Genomic DNA, 25,132 nt, shown 5'->3' on the forward strand with positions numbered 1-25,132 from the left:
TCACAATGTGTTCCATTGAATTATACATTATTTGTAATGACAGGCAATGCACCAGATTTAAGAGATACACCCCGAGTTTCTACCTTGCTATTGCTGTATCCTGCTACTAGTGTGTGTGAAAGTGAGTGTGTGTGTGCCGAGTGTAGTGTTGCCCCTCGTGAGTACTTAAATCAACTGTAAACTATGTGCAAAAGCCGGCCACTAGAGGTCATCTTTGGAAGTGTGCACTTGGCACAGTCTCCACTGGGCCACCTACCACTGACTCACAACTATATACACGTGGAGCAGTGCTGACTCATTCTCATTAACGAGTTTTAGAACAACTGACTATGCCTGTCTCTGGTTTCATTAATTATTTGGATGATACAGTTCTCACGGTCTCCTCTATGGGTGATCACTTGAAAAATATGTTCACATTGTCTTACAGTCTAAAGGCTTATGGTGTAACCTCATGAAAATTCATTTTTTTTCAACCTTCTATTGTTTATTTGGGGGAGTTTGAGGTCTTGTGGATGGAGTTCGCCCTCTGCCAGGCCTCGGCCCCCATCCATGAAGAAGCTTCAGGCCTTCCTAGAGAAGATAGCTTATTACCATAAATTCCTGCCAGGGGCAGAGAAGCATTACTCTTGGGTGGAAAAAGAGGGCCTAGTCGTAGTTTATTATCTCAAGAAATTTCCATTTTTTTTCTTTTTTTTTTCTTTACAAATCCAATTTTCATCCTTTTTTTTAATCATGAACCAATGGTTTCCTTGTTTAACCCTCACACACCCTTGACTGACATAGCAGCACACCATCTACAACACTAGATGTCATTCTCGTCTCACTACAATTACAAAATTCATTTCTGACCTACATCTAAACATGGCAATGTGGACATATTGTCCCACATTCCTTTGGGGCCGGATCTAGACTTTGATCATGAAGAATTGCTTTGCTTCCATCCTGATACTGAAATGCAGGCCGCAACTGTGGGTTTTCCAATCACAAGCTCGGACATAGCAGCTGCCACTGCCACCAACCTGGTTCTCCACCAGGTGGTTTGGTTTCTTCGACAAGGCTGGCTAGATAAACTGCCAGGTCAGCCTTCAGACCCCCTGCGAAACTATTTTTCCTTATGCTATTACCTCTCTTGGTTTTGATGGTGTTTTGCTGTTGTGTACAGAATCCCTCTCTCCCCCAAATTAGTCATTCCCATCACATTACAGCATCGTCTTCTTCATATTCTCCACCTGGGCCATTGGGGTCTTTCGCGCACTAAATTGTTAGCTAGGAGACATTTTTCTGTCCAAGGACTGGTGAAATTGTCAATTTTGTTGCAGCTTGTAAGCAGTCTGCCTGACAACAGGTAACTTCCAGGCCATATCTGTCCCCCAGGCCGTGCCCGCTACATGCCATCAATGAAAACGCATTCATGTACACTTTGTTTAAGTCCCTTCTAAAAGTACACTCTTGGTTGTGGATGCATTTTCCCAGTTTCCTTAAATTCTCCAGTGTGTGTCAACATCGGCTGAGGTCACAATTCCTATGCTTCTGAGAGTTGTTTTTTTTCTATAGAGGAGTTGCCTTGTACCTTAGTTTCCAATAATGGACCCCAGTTCATTTTTCACACCTTCCAGTTGTTTTGTTCCCGTCACGGCAATCATCATATTATGGCTCCGCTGTTCCACCCTCATTCAAATGGCGAAGCAGAACTAGTGTGTACATTCAAGCCTCAAACGAAAAAGTTTGTTGTGGATTCTGTGCAGAATGACACCCTTCTCCATTTCCTGAGCACCTATCACTTCAGGCTATGGGGGTGTGGAGCCCAGCTGAGAGGCATGCACGCTCCTCTATCTTCTGCATCACAACTGCCTCAGTGGGGTTCATCCAGCTGCTCTGAACCAGGATCACCAGCGTGGGCACGAGGGCTTGGTCATCGGTCCAAGTGGATACCGGCCACTGCTGTCCGCCGCCAGGAACGCAGTCCCCGCAATGTCAATAAGGCCGACGGGCTGGTGGCTCGCTACTTTGATCAGTTGCAATCCCACTCACTGCCAAAAATTACTGGCTCACGGGTGTGGCCGTTCACCTTGAGATCACTGTCACTCGCTTTAGAGGCACCCCATCCTACTGGCTGCCTCCTCCATATGTGGCGCACTGTGGTTCCAACTTCCCAGTGCCAGGACCTGATCCATCTCTGGCCTCGGGTCCATTGCCACAGTTTGCTGCTCTGGTTGGGCCACCTCCACCGGTCACCTCATCACTATCGCCTCAGCCATCATCGCTTGTAAAACCAACCCCATATCCTCTGCACCGAGACCTTCCTGCTGATGACGATGCAGAGATGACGATGGCATTTTTTCCCCAACGTTATCGTCGGATGCTGTGCTGGCTCATCACCTATGGCCATACTCCCATCTCCACGTGTTCTGGCCCTATGCTCTGGTGCCCGACCAGCACATCGTCCTGCCTCCACCATCGGCACCAGCTGCCACCACTCAAGATCTGATGAACGTGTCTCTCATCAGGCCATCGATGTCTCCTCCATCGTCTGGCGCGCTCTTCGCATGAGGGAGAGGTATGCTGTATCCTGCTTCTACCGTGTGTGTGTGTGTGTGTGTGTGTGTGTGTGTGTGTGTGTGCGCGCGTGCAGTGTCGCCATACATGTATACTTAAATCAACCACCAACTGTATCAGCGCAGGTTGCCCACCACAGGCTGCCTGAAGGAAGCATACATGCAGCAGGGTCTCCACCATGCCTTCTACTAGCGCTCACACATATACACACACGGAGCAGCATTGACGCACTCTCATTAAGTTATCTTAGTTTCCACCATTCACATCAGTTGTTGTGTGTATTGCTTAGTTGCACCTTCTGTATGATTCTTTTGACTTGTTATGTGTGGAGTCACAAGAGGCTTATTTCCATTATTGCTCAGAGGTTTGTGAGTAAAGCCATATTTAATTGGATCAGTCTTGTGTATTATTTGATTACTACCGCTGTGGTAAGAGGACTAGGTAGGGTATGGCTCACGAATATTTTTACATCAATTCCAAAATTGGGACATCCACCAAAAGCTTTCAAAATTACCTAATGTATCGCTGTTCTGAAACCAAAGAAACCTGCAGATAAAGTAGAAAGTTATCATCCAAAAGCACTTCTCATCTGCTGCTATAAACTTCTGGAGATACTTCTGATAAATAGGACAGCTACTAGAATCCTGGAAAACATTCCTGTAGAACAAGCAGGTTTCAGACCAAACAGCAGCTGCACAACCCAGGTTCTAAGCCTAACTGTACACATCAAAGCTTGGCTTAAGAAAAAACTGAAGATATAAATAGTCTTTGTTGACTTGACTGCCACTTCCGATACAGTGTGGAAAGAAGGGCTGTTATATAAGTTGATCAGCCACCCCATGCCCTACCACATTGGAGGTTATCCATAATTTCCTCTCAGACAGTACACTTAAAAGTAGTCCAGGGTAATCTTACGCGCAAAGAAAGGAAACTAAATAATGAACTAGCTCAGGAGTCAGTATTAGTCCCTATACTTTTCAACCTTTATATTTCTGACAAAGAAGTTTTGTTATGCTGCTATCTAGCACTTGCAGTTCAGCACAAGGAGTTCAGAAGTGCTGGAAATACACCAACTGATGATCTCAACAAACTAAATAAATATTTAAACATGTGGAAATCAACATCCAATCTTTCTAAAATCAAAGTCCGCAGTTTCCACTTAAACAATAGAGCAATGGACCATATCTGGAGGTGCATACAAACAGCACAGTGCTTCCCAAGCAGCCATCAAAGTTATCTTGGAAAGACTCTAGATAGGATATTATCTTTCAGGAAGCACCATGAAAAAACTTTTTGGAAATTAAGCACATGACACACCCTCATTCCAGAAACTCTACAGTCTAACTGAGGAGCATCAGCAGAAACACTTCTAAACTCTGCACTCTCTTCAGTGATGTCTATGGTAGAATATTGTACTCCAGTGTGCTTGAACAGCCCTCATGTAAACAAGATAAGACACCCAGGTCAATACAACCATGATAATCATATTTATGTATGTAAGAACTAATTCACTACAGTGGCTTCCAATACTCAGTCACATAGCCTCTCCTCCGTTAAGAAGGCAAGAAACCCCTGTTGAAATAATATTCCAAAATAATACATAATCTTCAACTTCCCATCCATATTCCCAGGCTGCCAACAATCCAACTTTGCTCCAGAAATCTACCTCTGTGACTGGCACACCAGCTTGCCAATAGGAACTTCAACGTTGTCAGCGAATGGCACAAAACCTGAACTACGAATGTGCCAACTGAAATACTTCTTATAGACCCTCTACACATGCCCAAGAACTTTAAGCTCCCACGGCTTAAGTGAAAGACTATAAATTCCATCTGAACATGACGCAAAGTGTATGGGTACAAACTGCACAAATGGGCAGCCCAGCCCAAGTTGTAATTGTGGATCACTGAGCCAGACCATCCAGCGCATTGTTGAGGATAGTAATTTGAAAGGATGATCCAAAATGAGTTTTTGTGACAACACCATCAAGGGAAAAAATAGATGCAACTCTAAGAAAATTAATAAGACCTTAGGGAAAAAGAGAAGCTGCTGCATAAATATCAAGAACTCAGATAAGCCAGTTCTAAGGAAAGAAAGGAAAGTACAAAGGTGGAAGGAACACAGACAGGCTGTACAAAGGAAATAAACTTGAAGAGAATATTACAGAAATAGAAAAAAGTAGACAAAGATGAGGCAGGAGATATGATACCGTGAAATGAATTTGATATAGCATTGAAAGATGTAAGTGGAAATGAGCCCTTGGTGTAGATGACATTACCTCAATTATTTAGATCTTGGGAGAGCCAGCCATAACAAAAACATTCCATCTGGTGTGCAAAATATCAGACAGGCTTCAAGAAGAATGTAATAATTTCAATTCCAAAGATGAGAGGCACTGAAAGATGTGAATATTGCTGAACGTTCAGTTTAATACATCATAACTGCAAAATACTGACATGATTTGTTTGCAGAATAATGGAAAAACTGATAAAAGCTGATCTCGGGAACAATTAGTTTGGATTCCAGAGAAATGTAGGAACACTTAAGGCAACACTGACCCTACGACTTATCTTAGATCAGTTAAAGAAAGGCAAACCTACATCCTGTTTGTGACCCAATGATTTTACTGGTGCCGTCAGAAGGGAAGAAAAGCGACACTAGTTGACAAACATTAAAATACATTTTCAGGTGACTATCAACACAGCAGAAACATATTGTAGGAAATAGGAAATGCATTACACAGTGCTGCAATGTAAATTCGTATTTACCCTTACCGGTTTATCGTCATCCGTTCAGAACAAATATGAATTTACAATACAGCACTGTGTCAAGCATTTCCTACAATGAAAGATATTCATTTGTCCCTGACCACTGCCAACATTAAGCTTGCCCTAGTCATAAAGTATTACTGCACATTATGTTAAGGGTAATGGTGCCATGGTGCCAGCACTGGGTAAAGCAGCTGACACTGCCTTTCCCTCACCATTCCTCTCCCCTCAACAGTCTTAATGCAGCGGGAAGATACACCTCCTCCCTTTACCACCAACTGCCATGCCAGTCATCAACTTATCATGGACAAGTTGTATGCTCATAGCATTTGCAGATTGAGAGAAAGCTTCTGACAAAGTTGACTCGAACACAATCTTTGAAATTATGAAGGTAGCAGGTACAAAATACAGGAAGCAAAAGATTATTTACAGCTTGTATGGTTTCCAGACAGCAGTTATTAAAGTCGAAGGAAATGAATGGATAGCAGTAGTTGAGAAGGGAAAGAGACCAGGTTGCAGCCTATCTCCCATGTTACTCTGTGTACCGAGCAAGCAGCAAAAAAAATTGGAGAAGGAATTAAATTCCAGGGAAAAGCAAATACTTTGAGATTTGCCAATGATAAATGTTTCTCAAATTACATGCAATTTGTTTTATCTACATTTAATGTCAACCTATTTGCACAGAACCAAGAGTGTACAGACTTGAGGACTATTAGTAGTCATATACAGCAATAGCTTCAGCACTCTTATTCATGTCATTTATATAAACAATAAATAATATGGTACCTAGACTACTGTCTTGTGGTATTCCCATTTCCATAAACTTTTTTTCCCCTCTGTGATGCAAAATTAATTTTGTGATTGGAGTAAGGTGGCGTCAGTCCTACAGTCTGTGTTCAGTTTCGTAAATATTATTCAAACCTCTTTTTGCCTGTACCTTGAATACATGAGGATTCCAATATGATAAACAGCACCAAATACAATACAATATATATAACCTAAATTAACTCAGCTGTTTCTATGTTTTTACCTACCTGCAAGACAGGCTGATTACTGTGCAGTAACTTATTGTCAGTTCTATATCTGTGTGTGTGTGTGTGTTTTTTTTTTTTTTTTTTTTTTTTTTTTTTTTTTTTTTTTTTTTTTTTTTAGAGTAAGGTGAACGGTGTGAATTGGCCAACAGTTTTCTATCTCATATTGTCACTATTTTTAAATAATTGCTTCACTGTTGAGATTTTCAACCTTCTGGAAACACTGATTCACTAAATAATATGTTGGTAATGTATGCCAAGAGCCTTGCAATTTCAGAAGCAGCCTTTATTATGACATACACCAGCGCCTCATCTACAAATGCCAATGTTTCATGCTTCAACCCTTTTAACACTTCATGTTCATTTACTGCATATATCCTCATGCTGCAAGCAGCTTTTGAGCATTCTGCCTTCCCTTGATTTGTGAATTTCAAACTTAATGAAGTTGCTACATTTATGAAATAGTTGTTTATATAATTTTGCAAATCATCTTTTTTTAGTAGTGACTCTTCTGTGTGTTTGATAACAATATCCTGTTTTTTATCTGTTTTCCCTATTTCAGCACTCACAGTTCCCCATATAGCTTTGACTTGTTATCAGACTGTCTTATTACTCAGAAATTTGGCCTTAGCAATTACTTTTCTTGAAGGACCCTCTTGAAATTCCTAACTCATTCTCTAAATTGTGGATGTTTTCATTTTAGTAATTGGTCTTTTTAGAGTTCCACAAGAATTTTTAATGCTGGTTGTATCCAGGAACTATTGTGGTGCTAAAGGAGAATGCTACAGATTATATGGGTAGGTTGAATAACTAATGAGAAGGTACTGAATCGAATTGAGAGAAAAGAAGTCTATGGCAAAACTTGACTAACAGAAGGGATCGGTTGATAGGATATCACCTGAGGCATCTAAGAACTGGCAATTTTTTAATGAAGGGAAGTGTGTGGGGAGGGGGTAAAATTGTTGAGGGAGACTAGGAGACTAAGGGATGAATACATCACATTCAAAATATGTAGGTTGCAATAGCTATTTGGAGTTAATGAGACTTGCATAGGGTAGAGAAGTGTGGAGGCGATCAGCATCAAACCAAAGTAGAGCTGCATCATCCTAACACTCAGACTGAAGACAACAACTAAAACTACTTTGTACTTTGTACCACTGCTAATAGTCCTCTTTACTACTCCACATGCACGTTGAATAAGGAAAAAAATATTATTCATATGCCTCTGTGCATGCCTTAACCTCCTTTATTTTGTCCTAACAGTTTTGATGTGAGAGGAACATTAGAAGCAGTTTTTCACAAATACGGGCGCTCTAGCTCCAAACTTCCTGAATATTGTTTTATGAAATGACTGCCTCTTTCCCTTCAAGGATTCACATTTAAGCTAATGGAGTATTTCCATAACACTCTCAAACTGACGGGCAACAAATCTAATGGGATGTCTCTGAAATGCTTCGATATCTTTCTAAAAGATGATATAATAGTAACCCCAAAAGCTCATTCAGTATTCAAGAATGGATCACACTAGTGTTCTGTATGCAGCATCCAGTGTACCACACTTTCACAGAACTTTGCCAGTAAGTCAAAGCCAGTCCTTCATCTTTCCTACACCTGACGTTATGTGTTTGTTGGATTTCATATCACATTGTAATGTTACGCTTAGATATAGACATGATTAAGTCACACTGCATACAATAAACACTGTATTCAAACATAACAGGACTGCTTCTCCTACCCACAAACATTAACTTACATTTATCTACGTTTAAACCAAACACCACACAGAAATTCTGTCCAAGTCAGCTTGGCTCCCACTATAGGCAGTCAACGAAATGTTCCCGTACACAATGGTGTAACAGCAGTCTCAGATTGCTGCCCACCCTAACCTAAGGACCGTTTAGGTGTGCAGAAAACAGGCGTGGTTCTATTATGCCTCTCTGGGGCAGTCCTGGCATTAACTTTGTGTCTAATGAATGCCAGCCGTCCAGGTCAATATACTGGGTTCTGTGAATCAAAACCTTACCTTACAGAGTGACTCATCTTTTTCTGCCTGATCACCAAACTCCCTAAATCATTCTCCTTGTGATTCTGTAGCAAACTGCTTTTGTCTGCAGCTGGACAAGGGTCTTCCTCTCTTACCTCAGCTAGCAGGTGATATCAATTTTTTCAATCTGATGTTGAAGGAGCTCTTACCACTTTTTGCGCATACTTCTGTTACATTCCCCCAGCTCTCGTTTTTCTCTCTGTCAATCTGCTGAAGACTTGTGAACTGATAATCAGATTTTTTATGTCTTCATCTGATCATTGTTTGTATTATATAACATCACAGATCTAATTAAATTTATCTTTAATGCATTCAAATGGAGATGGGAAATACTTGTATCCTGCTGTATACAAATTTCAGTTTCATGTTTGAAGATTACTGCTAGGTACACGCAGACCTGGATTATATATGCAAGTAATTAACTTACCCCTCTTGGCCATTCTGTGCAACATTTCAGCATCCTCAACAGTGATGCAAGCAGTGGGAATGTGTGTAACATTGTCAGCATAATCCTGTTGTCCAGTGTGAGGAGTAGCCAGCGAGAATGGAGTAACAGACCGAATCAATGTCGCAACAGCACCCAGGCGAGCAGCTTTGCTTGCACCCTGGGTGCGATACTGAACCGTTTCACCGTAAGATTTAAAGGGCTCATTAAATACAACAATTTTTCCTGGAACCTGCAATGCATATGATTATAAATCAATAAAGAAGGGTAGCAGGGGGGAGGAGCGCGAACACACACACACACACACACACACACACACACACAAAGTCACAAAAGAGCTGATTGTTTTAACCAGACATTGCTTCATTGGTAAACAGAGAATAAAAGGCTGGAGAAAACAAAACTAACAAGAAATTATCTCAGAAAGTTGCCATCAAGTCTAGCTTGTTTAAAGTTTGACATGTGGCAAATTAAAAAAGATACAAATCAGATCCAAACTGCATTCAACAATTTGTTGTTAAGATTGCCATCTTCCTCCTGACAGTCCTCATAACAAAATACTGTACTTCAGTTTTTCCATTGGATGATTTTTACTTTTAATTTATTACAGAATGTTTGGCATTGCTTTCCTATATAGATTTAATTAGCAGTATTTACTCTTCCTTTCACCTGCTGTCTCCTGCTTTAGGTTATGACTCCCAGATTCTTATTAACCTTTAGCAGTCTGCTTTTCAATATGCACTATGTACGAAAATTAAACTACGAAGTTCTAAAACACACGTGTGAAAGTACAGACAGAACAAGGGTCATCCAAAAATTAAGTTCCACTATTTTTAAAAAAATAGTTAACTTATTTAGCCAGAAATACAGTGTATGCCCAACAGAGTAACAACAAATAATTACATGTAGGATCGTCATGACTTGACTGTTGTCAGTAGCACTGAAGCAGTGGCTGCAAATTTCATTTTTTTATCCTCTCTTCTGCCAGCTGAGAAGTTCAGTCAAAATTCATTATCAGACATGTAAAGTTCCTGGGGCAAGTGCCATGAGAAAAACAGATGAGAAGTCGCTGGCCAAGGGAATGTTCTGAACGTTGCTGAACTTTTAACATTGAAGACGGCTATGGACATCCTCATCAATGACAATGTTGTTGTAGCAGCACATTATGGAGAATCGCCACTCCACAATTATGGATCTCAGCAGCCATTCTCCGTGGATACTGTGACCCTTGTTGCATAAAACTGTCACCACGCATCTGCTTATAAAGAAAGGCCATCAGGTGTGTCCCATAAATTATGACCCTAAACACTTTGGAGCAGGACTGACATTTCTGCTGCAGTATCATAATGACAGTAACAAGAGCATTGTCAGGATCATCATGGGCAATGAGACGTAGGTTGCTGACCTCAGCCCAAGAACCAAGCAGAAGTCAATGCACTGGCTTCAGAACGCATCAGTGCGGAAAGTGACGTGTGGTTTTCTCGTACAGGAAGGGCATTCTGCTCACTGACTTCCTCCCCAGAGGTGATACAGTGAAAGCTGGCCATTACTGTAAAACACTCCACAAATTGTAGCAGGCCATTCAAAACGAAACGAGTGGAAGGCTCAGCATAGGTGTTATGCTGTTCCATAACAATGCCCAGCATTGTACGGCTTAGTGTACAACTGTTCTGAAGGAGTTTGGCTGGGAGCTGTTTGATCATCTACTGTGAACAGTCTCGAGTTTGCTCTCTCAAGAAATTCCTGTCCTCCATCAGCACTTTCACAATGATGAAGAGCTGAAAATGGCAGCCACAAGCTGGTTTCATTCCCAGATTCCCAGGTAGCAGACTTCAATGACACAAGAATATGAAAGCTGCTCTTACAATATGACAAATCTCTCAGTTCTAGTGGAGATGATGTCAAAAAATAGTTCGAATATTGCTGTATCTATTGTGTATTTATGATTTCATTAAAAAATAAAAATTAAAAAATGGGAAATTTAATTTCTGGATTACATTCATATATGCTTAAATCTGCTAGGCTTCCGCAGTCTGGTAAATAATTCAAAAACTACATTTTCAAATTCTTGTACTGTCTTAAATGAGTATCCAGCACTTCCAAAGAAAAACTGGTCTCAATTATCTTGCAAAAAAAATTTGCAACTGGAAGCTAACTAAAGGCAGCAAACAACTATTTTATGAAATGCTCTCTCACACTGATAAAAAAATTAGCACATACTAACATTAAATAACTATGTAAAAACTAAAGACATCAACATAAAAATAAAATCACACAAAGTTTGCTTGAAAAAGCCACATAATTTTCAGACTTTGAGGAAGAACTTGATAACTTTCACCGGAATTAATCAAAAATTTTTAGTGAAAACTGGTGTCAAATGAATTAAATGCAATAGAAAAAATTACATAAGATATTGATTCACATAATCCAGAAGTAAAGTGAAATTTCCTGATATTTCCCTGATTTCCAGACAAGCTTAGCATTTTTCGCTGACAAATTTTAAGATCTCAAGGACAAGCAGACATAAGTTGACAAAAAATGTAAGAAATTCTATATTACTAAACGTGTGAGCAAAAATCTTAAGTACTAGCATCATCATCTTTTGTAATGAACTTTTTTTTAGATGGAGAAAGCAAACCAAATGCTACAAATGTTTCATTAAGACCACTGATGTTATTTTATTTCAGTAAAGCAAAATACATTTGGTGACAAAAATTTGCATTTCATTGGAGTCCGCAAGACAGATTTAAAATACCTTCACTGCTTTCACAAATAACCTCAGAAAAAAGTTGGCCTCTTGAAAGAAATGGAGATGTGTAAACCAACACTATAGGTGACGACCAATAAAATGTTGGTTCCACTATGTTCGTTATTGTCAGTTATTACCCACTGTGTTATGTCTATTATTCTACAGGTATTGTGTGACTTTTTAAAGGCCTGATTCGTTAGAGATACCCGCAGAAATGGTCTGTGGTTGTGGCCCATTGTGGAAGTCCGCTCATGTGGCCAACTATTCACGTGTCACAGACACCATGTTGATGAATGAGACTGCAGTGATCTCCCATGCAACAAGTAACTTGCGCAAATACTTTGAGAATCAATACTAATGAGCATAGGAACCAACTCACCACAAAAATTATCTCTTAGCCACAGACAGGCACATAGAAAAGACAATCACACTCTCACAACTAAATTTTTGGCGATAGCCTTTGTCAGAAAATGAGAGGGTACACACATTCACACAATCACTCAGATACAACTCTTGCACATATGACCATTGACTCCAGCCGCTGCATCAACAAGCTCTGAGAATAAGATCAAAGCAAACCACTCCTCACAGCCCCGTCTCTCAACGGCAGCTGCCAGTCTAGCAGCAAATAGTGGTGGAAGCACTGACTGCAAGCTGAGGTGAGGGGTGGAAAGGGGAGAAGCAGTAAGAATGAGGGGAGTAGGCAAGCGGTGCATGTACTCAGCTGTGCCCAGCCAGCAACAATGCATGACATCTCAGTCAACAAACAATTTCATGCTAGTGAGACAAAAAATGAGATGTTTCCAGTTTTTTTCCAAATTTCCCTGATATTTTCCTGATACATTTGAAATTCCCTGATATTCCCTGATTTCCAGAACTCGTAGCAATCTCAAAAACAGATAGGAGACAAAATCACAGCTATGTTGTCTTCTGATGGTGTGGGAGGGGAACAATGAAGAGGAAGTCCACATACTAGACTGAGATGAGTGAGAGAATGTAGACCACCCACAAAAGGATGTAGCTTGCAAAGTCGTCAACTGACCAATACTTGAATACTGATCATCAGTCTGTGATCTATACCACATAGGACTGATAGAGAAAATGGAGACTAAACAAAGAAGAGCAGCATGTTCCATCACAGGTTTATTTCGTAAGTACAAAAGTCTCATAGAGATGCTCAGCCAACTCCAGTGGCAGACACCACAAGACAGGCGTTCTGCATCACAGTATGGTTTACTGTTAAAATTCTGAGTGTATGTTCCTAGAATAGTCAGCCAATATATTGCTTCTTTCTATGTCTACCTCGCAAGAAGATCATGACAGTGAAATTAGAGACATCTGATCTCACACAGAGGCTTACCAACAATTGCTCTTCCTGCAGACAATTCACAACTGGAACAGGAAGAGGGTGAGGTGACAGTGGTGCCGTGAGGTGGCTTGCGGAGCACAGATGTATATTTAGGTGAAACAATCAAATTTTTGTTAACAAGCTGTACAAAATTTAATGCAAAGAAGTGTGAGCTCATGGTCATAACAAACAAAAAGAACAGATCCATAATGAACATGATAATGGATGGATAACAGTTGAAAACAGAAAATCTACAGTAGCTGGGGATATAGTAAAGGAAAACGGAAGCAATGCCAAAGAGATAAGTGAATATGCAAGACCAGTTGGTAACTTCATAAGAAGTGTAAGAGGAATGACTTGGACAAGTAAGAATGTGACAAAAACAACCATTCATCTATCATTTCCATTATACTCTGCAGGAAGCTGGGTCATGAAAAAGAGGGGGGGGGGGGATGAAAATAAGGTGCAATAAAGTTTCTGAGATGTTGGGTAAGTGTAATAAAAAGGGAAAAGATGAAAACTGAAAATGTTAGGGAGGTGACGCATGGGAAATGAATATGAATAAGAGAAGAAGGAAAAAAATTCACTGCCATTCTGGCCAGATATGGGCCAATTGGGCCCAACCTTTCATCATGTTATTCTCAGCCAAAGGCATCAATGATATGCGAGATGGAAGAGCACAGTCAACTCGTTACTCGCCCAGCCATTGCTGGCGTAGCAGACCTGGTGTCATTACTGCTCAGTTAAGTAGCTCCACATGCCATCATAAGGCTGACTGCTCTCCATTCCAGTCCTCCTACCGAGAAAAAACTCTGGCAGTACCAGGAATCAAACTTGAATCCCCCACATTTCAGTGAGCTGTGCTGACCACTCATCTGTGGAAGGGACAACACTGAAGAAGAAAAAGGTTAAAATGATTTGGGCATGTGAAGAGAATGGATCAGAAGAGTTTTCTGTCCATGGCTGAAGGGTACGACAAGCAACAACTGAAATGTAGATACATTTTCTAGGGACAGTGGTCCACACAGTTTCATTACAAACTATAAAGTCAGTCTTTAACATTGCCTAGAAGATGCTCACTGTAAAAATTTTCACAAAAGCCTTAGTTGGTGATGAGCCTTAGAATGCCAAGGATGATTAGCAATAGGTTCCAGCGAGTTTGTGGGCTCATGCACAGTTGAGACACATGTTCAGCAAAGCATATACTTAGGAGCAGCTAGCGGAAGTCCAGTGAGCATCAATCAGCCGGTGGTCAAAGCAAGGGCAAGACGACTCCAATGGATGGGTTGCAGATGCCGCCTGCATCAAGCCCAGAAAGTGCACTGGCTGCGGAGTGGTCGAGTGACAACCTAACCACCCATATGCAGATGAACATTGCTGTGGCGTTATATGGACATGTGATCTCACAGAAGCAAAAAGATGCCTGCAACTGAGTCACCGTTTACCAAGATATGCACGCCGCATATTAGTGGCACATGCTGCCCCCTGATGCCATGATGGTTGCATGAGGTTTGGAGGAAAACAGCCCAGTAAGCTGTGTTGATGTCTACTGTTTTCATGCAATCTCCTCAAGTAGAATACCTAGCAGTAGTCTCCACTGCTTACCTGCAGTACATCTGTAAGAGTAGTGGCCACATCACAAGGGAGGAGCTCGGCATATACAATAAAGAAGGCACCTCGAAAGAGGCATGAAGTGAGTACGGAGGGCAAGAAATAAAGAGGAAGGCCAAGACACAACTGGGTTAAAGGAGTGGATGAAAGCATTTGGGAGAGAGGAGAAGACTACATCAGAGTAGCAACAGACAGGTGATGGGAAGTGCAGAGAAAATGGAGAGATTTGTGTTCCATGCAGACCCTGACACTGGCAGGAAACTATGCAAGATGCTGATGATGACTGAGTCACTGGAAGCTAAAAGAAAAAATGGAAAGATGTCTCAAGCACAAATGGTAGTGAAGGTCTCTAGACAGTGTAAAGGGACACCATCCTCTAGCATTACCTTTCTTTAATAGAAGTAGTCAATACCAGGAATATTTTCGACTCTTGTATAAGCAAACATTAACTCAGCTGTTTAACTAAATGAATTTCATATGATTTTGTATACAATGTATTAAATTTTGGGCTAAAATGTATAAAAAGAAATTACCTTATTACAATCGATATGTATTAATTCTGTATGTACAGTTAAAATTACTCTTCTTTTAGAAACATTTGACATTATGAAATATCTGGCACACTTAAAAGTCCTATTATTAATTGCACAATCTGACACTAATTATTACATTTATTTCTGGATTCATTTGATTCATTTACAAAATAAGGATATAACTTGGTGCAGATTCTTCTTTTGTCAAGAAAGTTTGTAAACTCTTTCTGTTTTGTAAACTCTTTGGAATGTTGTTAGTATCGCAGAATGAGGGAGTAGTGGGCATGCCTGTGATGGAATCGGACGTGTTTTTATGTTTGGCAGTAAATAATTTTTGGCTTCATGGGAGTGGAAATCATAAAGACAGTGTGATACAGAAGAATGTGACATAATAAAAAAAGAAACAAAACAGAAATTACACAGCAGACTTACTTAACAGTTGTCAAATCATCTGGAACCCTCAAAGTGAAAAATTTCAGCCTCAGAATCTACCCTTAGATGTGACGAACTGCAGGCAACAATGAGAAAATGAAACCAAGTAAAAAAGTTTATTTGTAAATCTTACTTTTCTTAAAGCTTATTAAAAGAAATTAATTATTATGAAGAGACCGAAAATCTACTGGGGATGTGTGGAAGGTTAAGATTCCAATAGATAATTTATATCATATTAATAAAGAATCCCAACAGTTGATGAGAAAAAACATCAAACAAAGTAAATAACAGCTAGTATGAACATAAGCTCAGAAACAACAGAAAACAAGCAACTGGAAAAGACATCTGAACTGAGATGACAGACAAAAAAATTTTAATTAATGCGAAGATAGGTGACATTCTGTAACCAAATTAAACTTCAAGTGACAAAATATTAAAAAGAATAATGCTGATAATACTGTAATATTTTTTTCAACACAATCTATAGTAAAAATACCACATTAATTACAGATAACCATTTCAAAGAAAAAATTAATACTACGAAAAGAAAATAGGTGTTATTTTGCAATGCTGAATGTAATAAAAATCAACTTTAGAAGTTCAAAGTCAAACATATTTAAGACTCTTCATAACATATGCTTGTAAGATTTAAACATCAACAAAATCAGAAGAGGTGAAATTAAAAATCTTTGAAATTTCTAGAAATATATTTGGAGGAACCCACGACAACCACAACAGAATGGGAAACATTAAAAACACAGAAGTATACAATTTATATGGAGAGTAAAACATCATACAAAAAAAATTAATTAAAAAACTAGGACACTTTGTAACACCACAGCTCTTATGCTGTATGGATTTATTTTTGCTTTTGTTTTATTTAATGTCACATTGTTGATCTTTTGTAAATGTGTTTGAATCGATAACATAAAATTGTGTACTCTTTTCTTTGTCAAACTTTGATGTCATGATTTGATTGTATGCTGTGTAACATATCTCTCGTTTAAATGCTTTGACCCATTTGGGGGGGAACAATACTTACTGTATATGATTGTAATTTTGTGTGAATAATTTTTGTAGAAGTGTCAATATGTGAAAATGTTCTGTTTTATTCAATACATTTGGTTGCTATTATGTAAACTGCTGATCCTCACTTAGGGCTCTTAGTTATTCTGTATGTAAGAAGTAGTGTGGTTCCCCTCGGGAACGGAACTGTGTAGCGCGCGCAAATTGTGGTTGGCCTAGGTGGAAAAGGTGGAACTGATAGTCAGTCGGAGGCGAACTACCAGTCGGGGACGAGCCAGCAGTCGGGGACGAGCAGTCAGTCGGAGATGAGCTACGAGTCCGTGCACTGCCATTATAAAGGTGCATATTGTGCTGATTCAGAGAGGTTTTTCCTGCTTCTTTTCAAGGCCTCGGATGGATGGATAAATAGCTGGAACTATTCTGGAGTTTGTATCTATCATCGCCACCAAGAAATGACAGAGTCCAGCAATTCTGCCTACAATTCCACCTACCAACATGCAGTTGCCACCACATTGTGCAATCATTGCAACGTAATACTATAATGATGTACAGTGAAGGATCAGCTTAATGGACGTGCTAATGTGCTGAAATATAAGGTAATTTGTATCTGAATTTATGTACCTACCTTGATTTTTCTCCTCATCATAACACCTCTCAGGTTCCTCTCCGTTTAAGCTAAAGTGATATCCGAGTGTCCTTACTAAAAGAAATTAAAGCCTAGAGTTTTGCTAATTAATGCCTCTTGAACTTAGTAAAAAGAAAGTTAAAGTTAATGTGGCAATAGAGTGAGTTAAAGTAAATGTTGTTTGTTGAAAATATTCCTATTAAAACTGCTATTTAAAGTGCTGTTGCTAACATCAATATTAAAAGTTCTTAAGACTGAGGCTTATAAAGCAAATGATCACATTATTGTCTGTAATAAATTCTAAAAGGTGAGTCAGTTTCTTGCAATTTTGTCAACATTGTGTTTCGCTGTAGTAAAAAGTGGGAAACTGCAATAATAGAAAACTATATGTTCATGATTGCTAAGTGTTTGTCTCTCTTGTGTATTAGAAGTGCATATTAAGAGTAATGTTATAAAGACCATTCACTTTGTGTAACCCCTGAAAGTAATAGTGCGTTACGGTATACGTTATAATTAGCAAATAGTTCATGCTGCTCCAGTTGTTAGCTTCAATCTTAAAACATATGTGTGTCAGAGTTCATTGCACTCGCGTGTGGCTAAGTCTAGGTTGTGTTTGTCCATTATAGTTACTTATACCTACTTTCATAAATGAGAACGTTAATCTTTCTCTTGCCTAATTAGGCTGGCGACCGTTTCCCTTATTCTGTAAACAATATAGCTAGGCAAAATTTTGTTTGTTACTATTCCCATATTTATGTAATTTTGACTTTCATTTCCGATAAGCCACCTCCGTTAGGAACAACACGGTCAACTTAACAAAATTCCTCTCAGAGGGTAACACTGCTCTGTTGCTTTATACCATTATTAATCCAATAAAATAAATCTGTTTTACAAATTGCCTTTGGTTTTGTGGTTATGGCATAACAGTAGCAGACAGGAGTGTTATAACTTCACTGGATTTGAAACGCATTTCATGCTCCAAAAAGAGAGGAAAGTCCACCAAGTGTGTATGGAACACATTCAAGAGTTAAGAGGTTCTGACTACCTAGACTACATGTCTCTGTCAACAATCAGAGAAGATATGAAAATCCTGTAAGTGAGGAACTGGGAACACCAATCTTGGTACTAATTAACATTTTTTTGTCTGACAACTCAGCTCTTGTGTTTTACCAGTTGATTGTTTTCTGTTGTATCTGTTCTCATGTTCACTACTAGCGGTTATTTTCTCTGATTTTTTTTCTTAGAAATCGTTGTTATTGTTTATAAACTTAATCTAAGACAGAACTACTAGGTAAAACAGTGTGATATCAGCAGCAAAGAGTTTTCGTGGTTTGTGAAGCTTCTTATAACAATATAGTAAGAAAGGGATTTTATGGGCCCACTAGTGAGCACAACAATAGAGAGCAAGAGGTTGGAGAGAAGTATGAATGTCACCGAGAGTTCAACTTAACAAGACAGTCAAGAAGACAGGACAAGGGAAGACAGAGTACCAGTAAGCCATATTACCCTGAACACGGGACTTCTGGTGGGGAAATATGGAAAACAACAGCGGAAAAGGAAAAAAAAAGCCATAGGGCAGAGCGGAAGCCTACAATAAAGATACTACAGAAGCTGCCTGTGGTATTGTCCGGAAATCACAGTGCAACACCAAAGTTGGCAACGCGGATCGATATCACAGACATTAGCAAGGGCTTGCTGCAATACACTACAATCAGTGGGAGACCTCCCTCCACCCCAAAATACATGCCCTCCCTCTGAGTATAGCGGCACCCTCAGCCCCCTTCATTACCTCAGCTACGCTGATCAACATCATAGTCTAAGACCAACACATTGCGAAAGTTTCAGATGAACTTGTACTGTTGTAAATGTTGAACACTGTACCTCAAGACAGTATGTTACTTAGTCCATCAAGTGATGCTTTCATAGTCAAATACAGTTGTAAATTATAAAGCAATACTGTAGCAAAGAACTGTGTCAAAGTTAAGTAAATCTTTTACTCATTTATGTAATAAAGTGAATTAATGTTTCATGTATTCAAGTTTGATGTGCCTCATATACGAGATACTACCATCATCTGTGTATGTGCATATTGCTACCATGACTTTTGTCACCTCAGTGCAGTGTGCAACTGCCCTTTGAAAATGAACCTGCAAGGCCTGAGACCAAATCAGTTGAGTTTTGAATCAACAGAGTAAATCTATGCACATGTATTTGATAAACTACCCACGCATATCAAATGTCATGTGAAAAACATAAAAGGTTTGAAGAGTGAATTAAAGAACTTTGGTAGGCCGTATCCACTGTCATTGAACCACACCCCTACGAAGATCCTTAAAACATATATAACCAAGTCATTTTGGCATACTGCACTCATAAAAAAGTACTTGTATGTATCTCACTTCATTCCATAGCCCCGATACTATTCATCATATCCTCTTTTCTTCAGAATATAATTCATTACTCACAATGTAATTCACGGAAAATAAATATCGCGGCAAAAAGATAGGATACGAAGTAAAACTGGCAGAAATCAAACAATGGCAAGAGTTATTAGCATAAAGTATGCCTAGTGAGTGGTACAAACAAGTGTAGGCTGTATGGCAGGTTTCCCTCAGTAAAGTCCTGAGGTATGGGTGCTAAAAGAATTCAAATTGCTTTTAAGACGAAGAAGTTGTAGAGCTTTTTATGTGACAGGGTATTATGCATCACAACTTTAGATACTTTTTCTATGTCTGTTCATACTAAATAACAGTTCAATTATGCAGAAAACAGGACAACAGTAGCATATCATCTGCAGTATGACACAGATTCTTTCACAAGTGATTTAGTTCTTACCATTAAATGTCTTAAATAAGAAGCCTAGAGCCAACAAAGTCCATAGCATAAGCGTTGCTCTGAGTCTTAAACACTCAGATGAGCCAACCCCAGCAGGAAAGGATGGAACTGATAATTTTCTTCAAATGTGATACCACATCAGAGACTTAAGATACTTGCAAAGGAACTAAAGTACCTTTAGATACTGACATGCATTGAAGCTTCCACCAGACAGTACTTCACACCCTACATTTATTTGAATAAAATCATACAGAAGTGTTTCATGAATATCTGCACTGGGATAAATTTAAAAAAATTAAGATATATGGTACTTACCAGAGCAGCTTTCTCTTGAAGCTCATCAAAACTTGTCACAACAAGAACCTCTGCTTTAATTCCTTCTGGTGGTGTCCCAACACTTGAACCAAGACCGAGCATAGGCAGTTTCTGAGTTCTTGGAGATACCAAGACAGCAGATTCATTGCCCCTATTGAACACGACACACACTTCAGAAATTCAAAAATAACTGGGGACAGGATTGAAAAAACTAACTCTTCAGTGTAATATAAAAAACTGTTAGATATCTTTTTAATGATACAAAAGTTTATAGTGATTTTCTCAACACTTTCAGGCCATGCAATTAAACATCTGGTTCACTTTCAGATGCACTATAAACTTGATATTTGATTTGTATAACAGTTCAGAAGAAGAACAAGTAAAGCAAAAAAGCCATTTTTTGTGTTTACTCACTTCATGTGTGCAGATGCAACAAAGTATATCGAACAACGTGGAGTAAACCTAGGTTTATATATATTGATCTGAGCTGCTGGAGATGGTGACCATGCATGTGAGAGGTGTGTTTGCTTGTATGAATGAATGTGTGTGTGTGTGTGTGTGTGTGTGTGTGTGTGTGTGTGTGTGTGTGTGTGTGTGTGTGTGTTTCCTTATCTGATGAAGGCTTTGGGCGAAAGCTAATGTATTAGCATCTTTTTGTTGTGCCTGTCTGCAACTTAATGTGTCATCTTTACAGCAAGTAGCAATCTACCTTTACCTTATATTGTAGAGATGCAATTTTATAATTTGGACTGTGTGTTAGCCAATGTTATATACAATTAAAAATTGAACAGTATTTTTCAAATATTTCCCTCTTAGTTGCAGTTTTCAGAGCTATACATAACCAGTCTTACACTCGGGAACACATATATACATGAGACAAGTAGTTAGAAGTTCTTGGTGTGGTGGTACAAAAGTGCTTGTCTTGGGAAACTCATGTAGATAATAGATGTCCAAAAATTAGCTTGAACTTATTCCTATACATCTAACACAGTAAATGGAGACTCATTACTACAGATATGCTACGGTCTCATACATCTGCTGTATAACAAGGTCCCTGTACAAGAACAGTGAATTTTTTTACAGTTAGCTCCCAGAATGCATGAAGAGTATTAAAGTACTGTCATTACTTAAAGAAAAAACAAAACAGTTACATGACTACAGCATGTCGACAACAAATTGACAATTTGTGCGGTGGATGTCAGGAATGGCAGGAGTACCACCTTACCCCGCATTGGGAATGCCGAAGGGAAAAGACTGGTGAGATAAAAACAGCATCAGCTGTTTTGTGCAGTACTGGCACCATTATCCTAACAATATGTACAATAATACTAGGGGCAGCTTAACGTTGGCAGGGCTCTGATATATATGAAAATCCTTTAACTAGTGCCAGCTTCCTTCACTTTTGGTAGCACCAGTAAAAACACCAAGTTATCATGCATAAGCTGTACCTTCATAGATATCACAGCAATTAAACACGAACTTAAGGACTGACCAGTAAATATGTGGGACTACATTAAAACTTAGCAAGAGAGTGCAAACTTATCTCATGTAGTTATAATATAACATTTGCTATGTGTGTTTTTCTTTACTGGGTATTTGAATGTTGTGCTTGTTAGCAAACAATATTGAAATAGCACTAGACATCATGTGAAATAAGTTAGAATACATCCAACACAAGGAATTAACACCTGTGTTGATGAATCACTTACCTGAATATTTAACCACATAATGTGTGTGTGTGAAAAGATGCATAACTCTAGTGAGTCCAGAGTAACATTATACCCTGCCTATTATAAACTGTTATGTCTGATATCATGTAAAACAACCTAAGGAAAAATAAATAAATATTCTACTGTAAGTGCCAAAAACTTTCTACTTGAGTAAACGGAGATTATGATATAATCTGAAATGCCTGTTATCTGAAAATAATCACCAGTTTAAAACTCTACCCAGTTCACAACTATTTCCTCTATTTTACATTTGTTTCCTTCAGCACACTGACTTCAGTTAAATAACGTACTAACTTAACAAAAAAACTGGACACTGCACAGTATAAACACTTGTGAGAAAGAAGAAGACTAATGCGCACTAAATGCTAAAAACTGGACTCGGTCGACCAACACATACATAAAATGACACTAAATTATTCTGTAGCTTTTGGAATTATTCAGTTCTTCCCACTGCAAAAATTGCTGACAGGAAATAAATACACCATACACAGTACCAGTACAAGTATCACACAGAAGCAAGGCTACTCAAAACATATACAACATATTGTTTAGTTAGTTACTTTCATGTTCCATGGAACATTTTGCACGATAAATCGTCATGACGTGGAACAAGTCATTTTACATTCATATTGCAAATTAATGTGTACATCTATTTGTACTCTATACATCACCATAAATTATTTTTCCCCCAAATGAAAACAAGCTATACAGATTGAGTTAGCAATTGCTACTCACTACTTTTTACACAATACAAATATAGAAATTCTTCTACGGTACATTTATCTATTACAAACTGTGTGACGAAACATTCAAGCTTGGTCCACTGTGCTAACACTTCCTTGTTTTCTAGCACTGTAGTATAGAACAGTATATACTGGTTAAAGTAATACAAAAAAAAAAAAATCATAGAGGTAACTCATAAAAAAGGATCTAAAACACATTGTATATACTGTAACTTTAGGTAGTACTTCTGTACTCACCTGACCCAGTGAGGAACAACAGCTTCTTCACCATGTACATTTTCTAAACCAAATTGTGAGGACTGGTTCAGCATGAAGTCAATTGCATTTTCTAGATTTTCAGAACCCGCTATTCTACTTCCAAATTTGTCAACGAAATACGCCAGTGTTCTCCACGTTCTACCCCGAAATCTTCCATACACGATACTATCAATTATTTTATTCACAACAGGTTCATAATTCTTTATCTCCTGTCGTAGTGTTTCTGGGACAGCACATTTTACGTCGTTGGTATCATGCACTTCATTATCTAGCACTGAACAGTCGACAGCGCAAGAAAATGCAATAATGAAGGAAAATAAAATATACATCATCATCTTGCGCGTAACGTCTACCACCAGTACGTGCTTCGGACTAAATCGGTTACGCGGCGGAGACATGATTATATGAACAGCGCCCATGCAAACACCCTGAGACTAATATTAAGTTAGTCCATGATAGTATCTGACCCCTAAACTTTCGATACTTTAAACAAATTGTGGGGTTATGTACAATCACGCAGCGGAAAAACACTTCCGTCTTTAGTCAATGGATGTCATCGTACTATGCTGGTAGTTTTATCTACGTATACCGAAGCACTGTCAAATATTACGCGTAATCTCATTCAGTGTCTCCTCGTTATCTACGCACAAGCGCTGAAACACAGCTTAATATTCCCGCGTCCGAATTTGGAACATACTGGCCCAATCACAAGCGTCGCAGACCCGCGGCACTCGAGTTTTTTTAGTAATATCGATAAGTGAAATGAAACGAGAAACAGGATTGAAAACCTGAAATTCAGAATACTAATAATCACCTGTTTGCTTTAAAATCTTAAACAGTCTGCACAATAAACAATCTCCTTTGTCACCAGATGTTGCGAATATTGCAGATAAAGGAAACATTATAAGAAACAGCGTAATTTCTGTTCTTTCCTCTTGAATATTATGTTAATGTTGTACCCGTAAATGGAAAAATTGTCTGTACCTTTGAAATTTACGAAGCATGTGTACAAGTACTCCTTGCTAAATTAGACAGTCTACAATTCAGAGCTACGCGCTCGACTCCAATAAATCTGCATCTACATCTACACTGTGCAAAACCACTGAGAAGTGATTGGTGTAAGGTATGTCCCATTGTAACAGTTATTAGAGTTTCTTCCTGTTCCATTCACGTATGGACTGCGGGAAGAATGGTTGTTTGAATGCCTCTGTGAGTGCTGCAAATATTCTAATCTTGTCCTCAAGATCTCTATGAGAGATCGATCCGTAGGTAGTTGTAGTATATTCCTAGAGTCATCATTTAAAGCTGGCTTTTGAAACTTAGTAGAATTTCTCGGGATACTTTACGTTTCTCTTCAAGAGTCTATCAGTTCAGTTTTTTCAGCGTCTCCGTGGCGCTCTCCCATGGGTCAAGCAAACCTGTGGCTATTCATGCTGCCCTTCTATGTATACGTTCAAACCCCTGTTAGTCCTATTTGGTACGGTCCTACACAGTTAGCAACATTCTAGTATTGGTCGCACAAGTGATTTGTAAGCAATCTCCTTTGTAGACTGAGTGCACTTCATCAGTATCATACCAGTAAACCAAAATCTACCACCAGCTTTACCCGTGACTAAGCCTATGTGATCAGTCCATTTCATAGCCCTACAAAGTGTGACACCCAGGTATTTGTATGCGTTGGCTAAGTCCAACTCTGTCTCATTGATATTATAGTCACAGAATACTATGTTTCTTCTTTTTAGGAAGAGCACAGGTTTACATTTCTGAACATTTTAAGCAATTTTCCAATCTTTGCACCACTTTGAAATCTTATCAACACCAGCTTGTTTTAGACAGTACTCATTATAGATAACTGCATCATGTCTAAAAGGCCTGAGGCTACTATTAATATTGTCCATGAGGTCATTAATATACAGGGCTATTGCAAATGATTGAAGCGATTTCATAAATTCACTGTAGCTCCATTCATTGACATATGGTCACGACACACTACAGATACGTAGAAAAACTCATAAAGTTTTGTTCGGCTGAAGCCGCACTTCATGTTTCTGCCGCCAGAGCGCTCGAGAGCGCAGTGAGACAA

The 25,132-nt window shown here is 38.9% G+C and overlaps 1 protein-coding gene across 4 annotated transcripts in view; it reads right to left on the reverse strand.

Annotated features, from left to right (window-relative positions):
* The window catches only part of LOC124798425 (carboxypeptidase Q-like), a 77,380-nt gene extending 53,616 nt beyond the window's left edge, over positions 1 to 23,764 (reverse strand). For all 4 annotated transcript variants that reach the window (XM_047261852.1, XM_047261835.1, XM_047261861.1 and 1 more), the window contains exons 1-3: positions 23,029 to 23,764; positions 20,319 to 20,469; positions 8,827 to 9,076 (exon numbers count right to left, since the gene is read on the reverse strand). In XM_047261852.1, the coding sequence (XP_047117808.1) occupies positions 8,827 to 9,076; positions 20,319 to 20,469; positions 23,029 to 23,468 (841 nt within the window). In that variant the 5' untranslated portion in view covers positions 23,469 to 23,764. The remainder of the gene's footprint in view (positions 1 to 8,826; positions 9,077 to 20,318; positions 20,470 to 23,028) is intronic.
* Positions 23,765 to 25,132: the final 1,368 nt, after the last annotated feature.

The sequence above is a fragment of the Schistocerca piceifrons genome, chromosome 1 (genome assembly GCF_021461385.2).
Source record: "Schistocerca piceifrons isolate TAMUIC-IGC-003096 chromosome 1, iqSchPice1.1, whole genome shotgun sequence".
NCBI classification, from domain to species: domain Eukaryota; kingdom Metazoa; phylum Arthropoda; class Insecta; order Orthoptera; family Acrididae; genus Schistocerca; species Schistocerca piceifrons.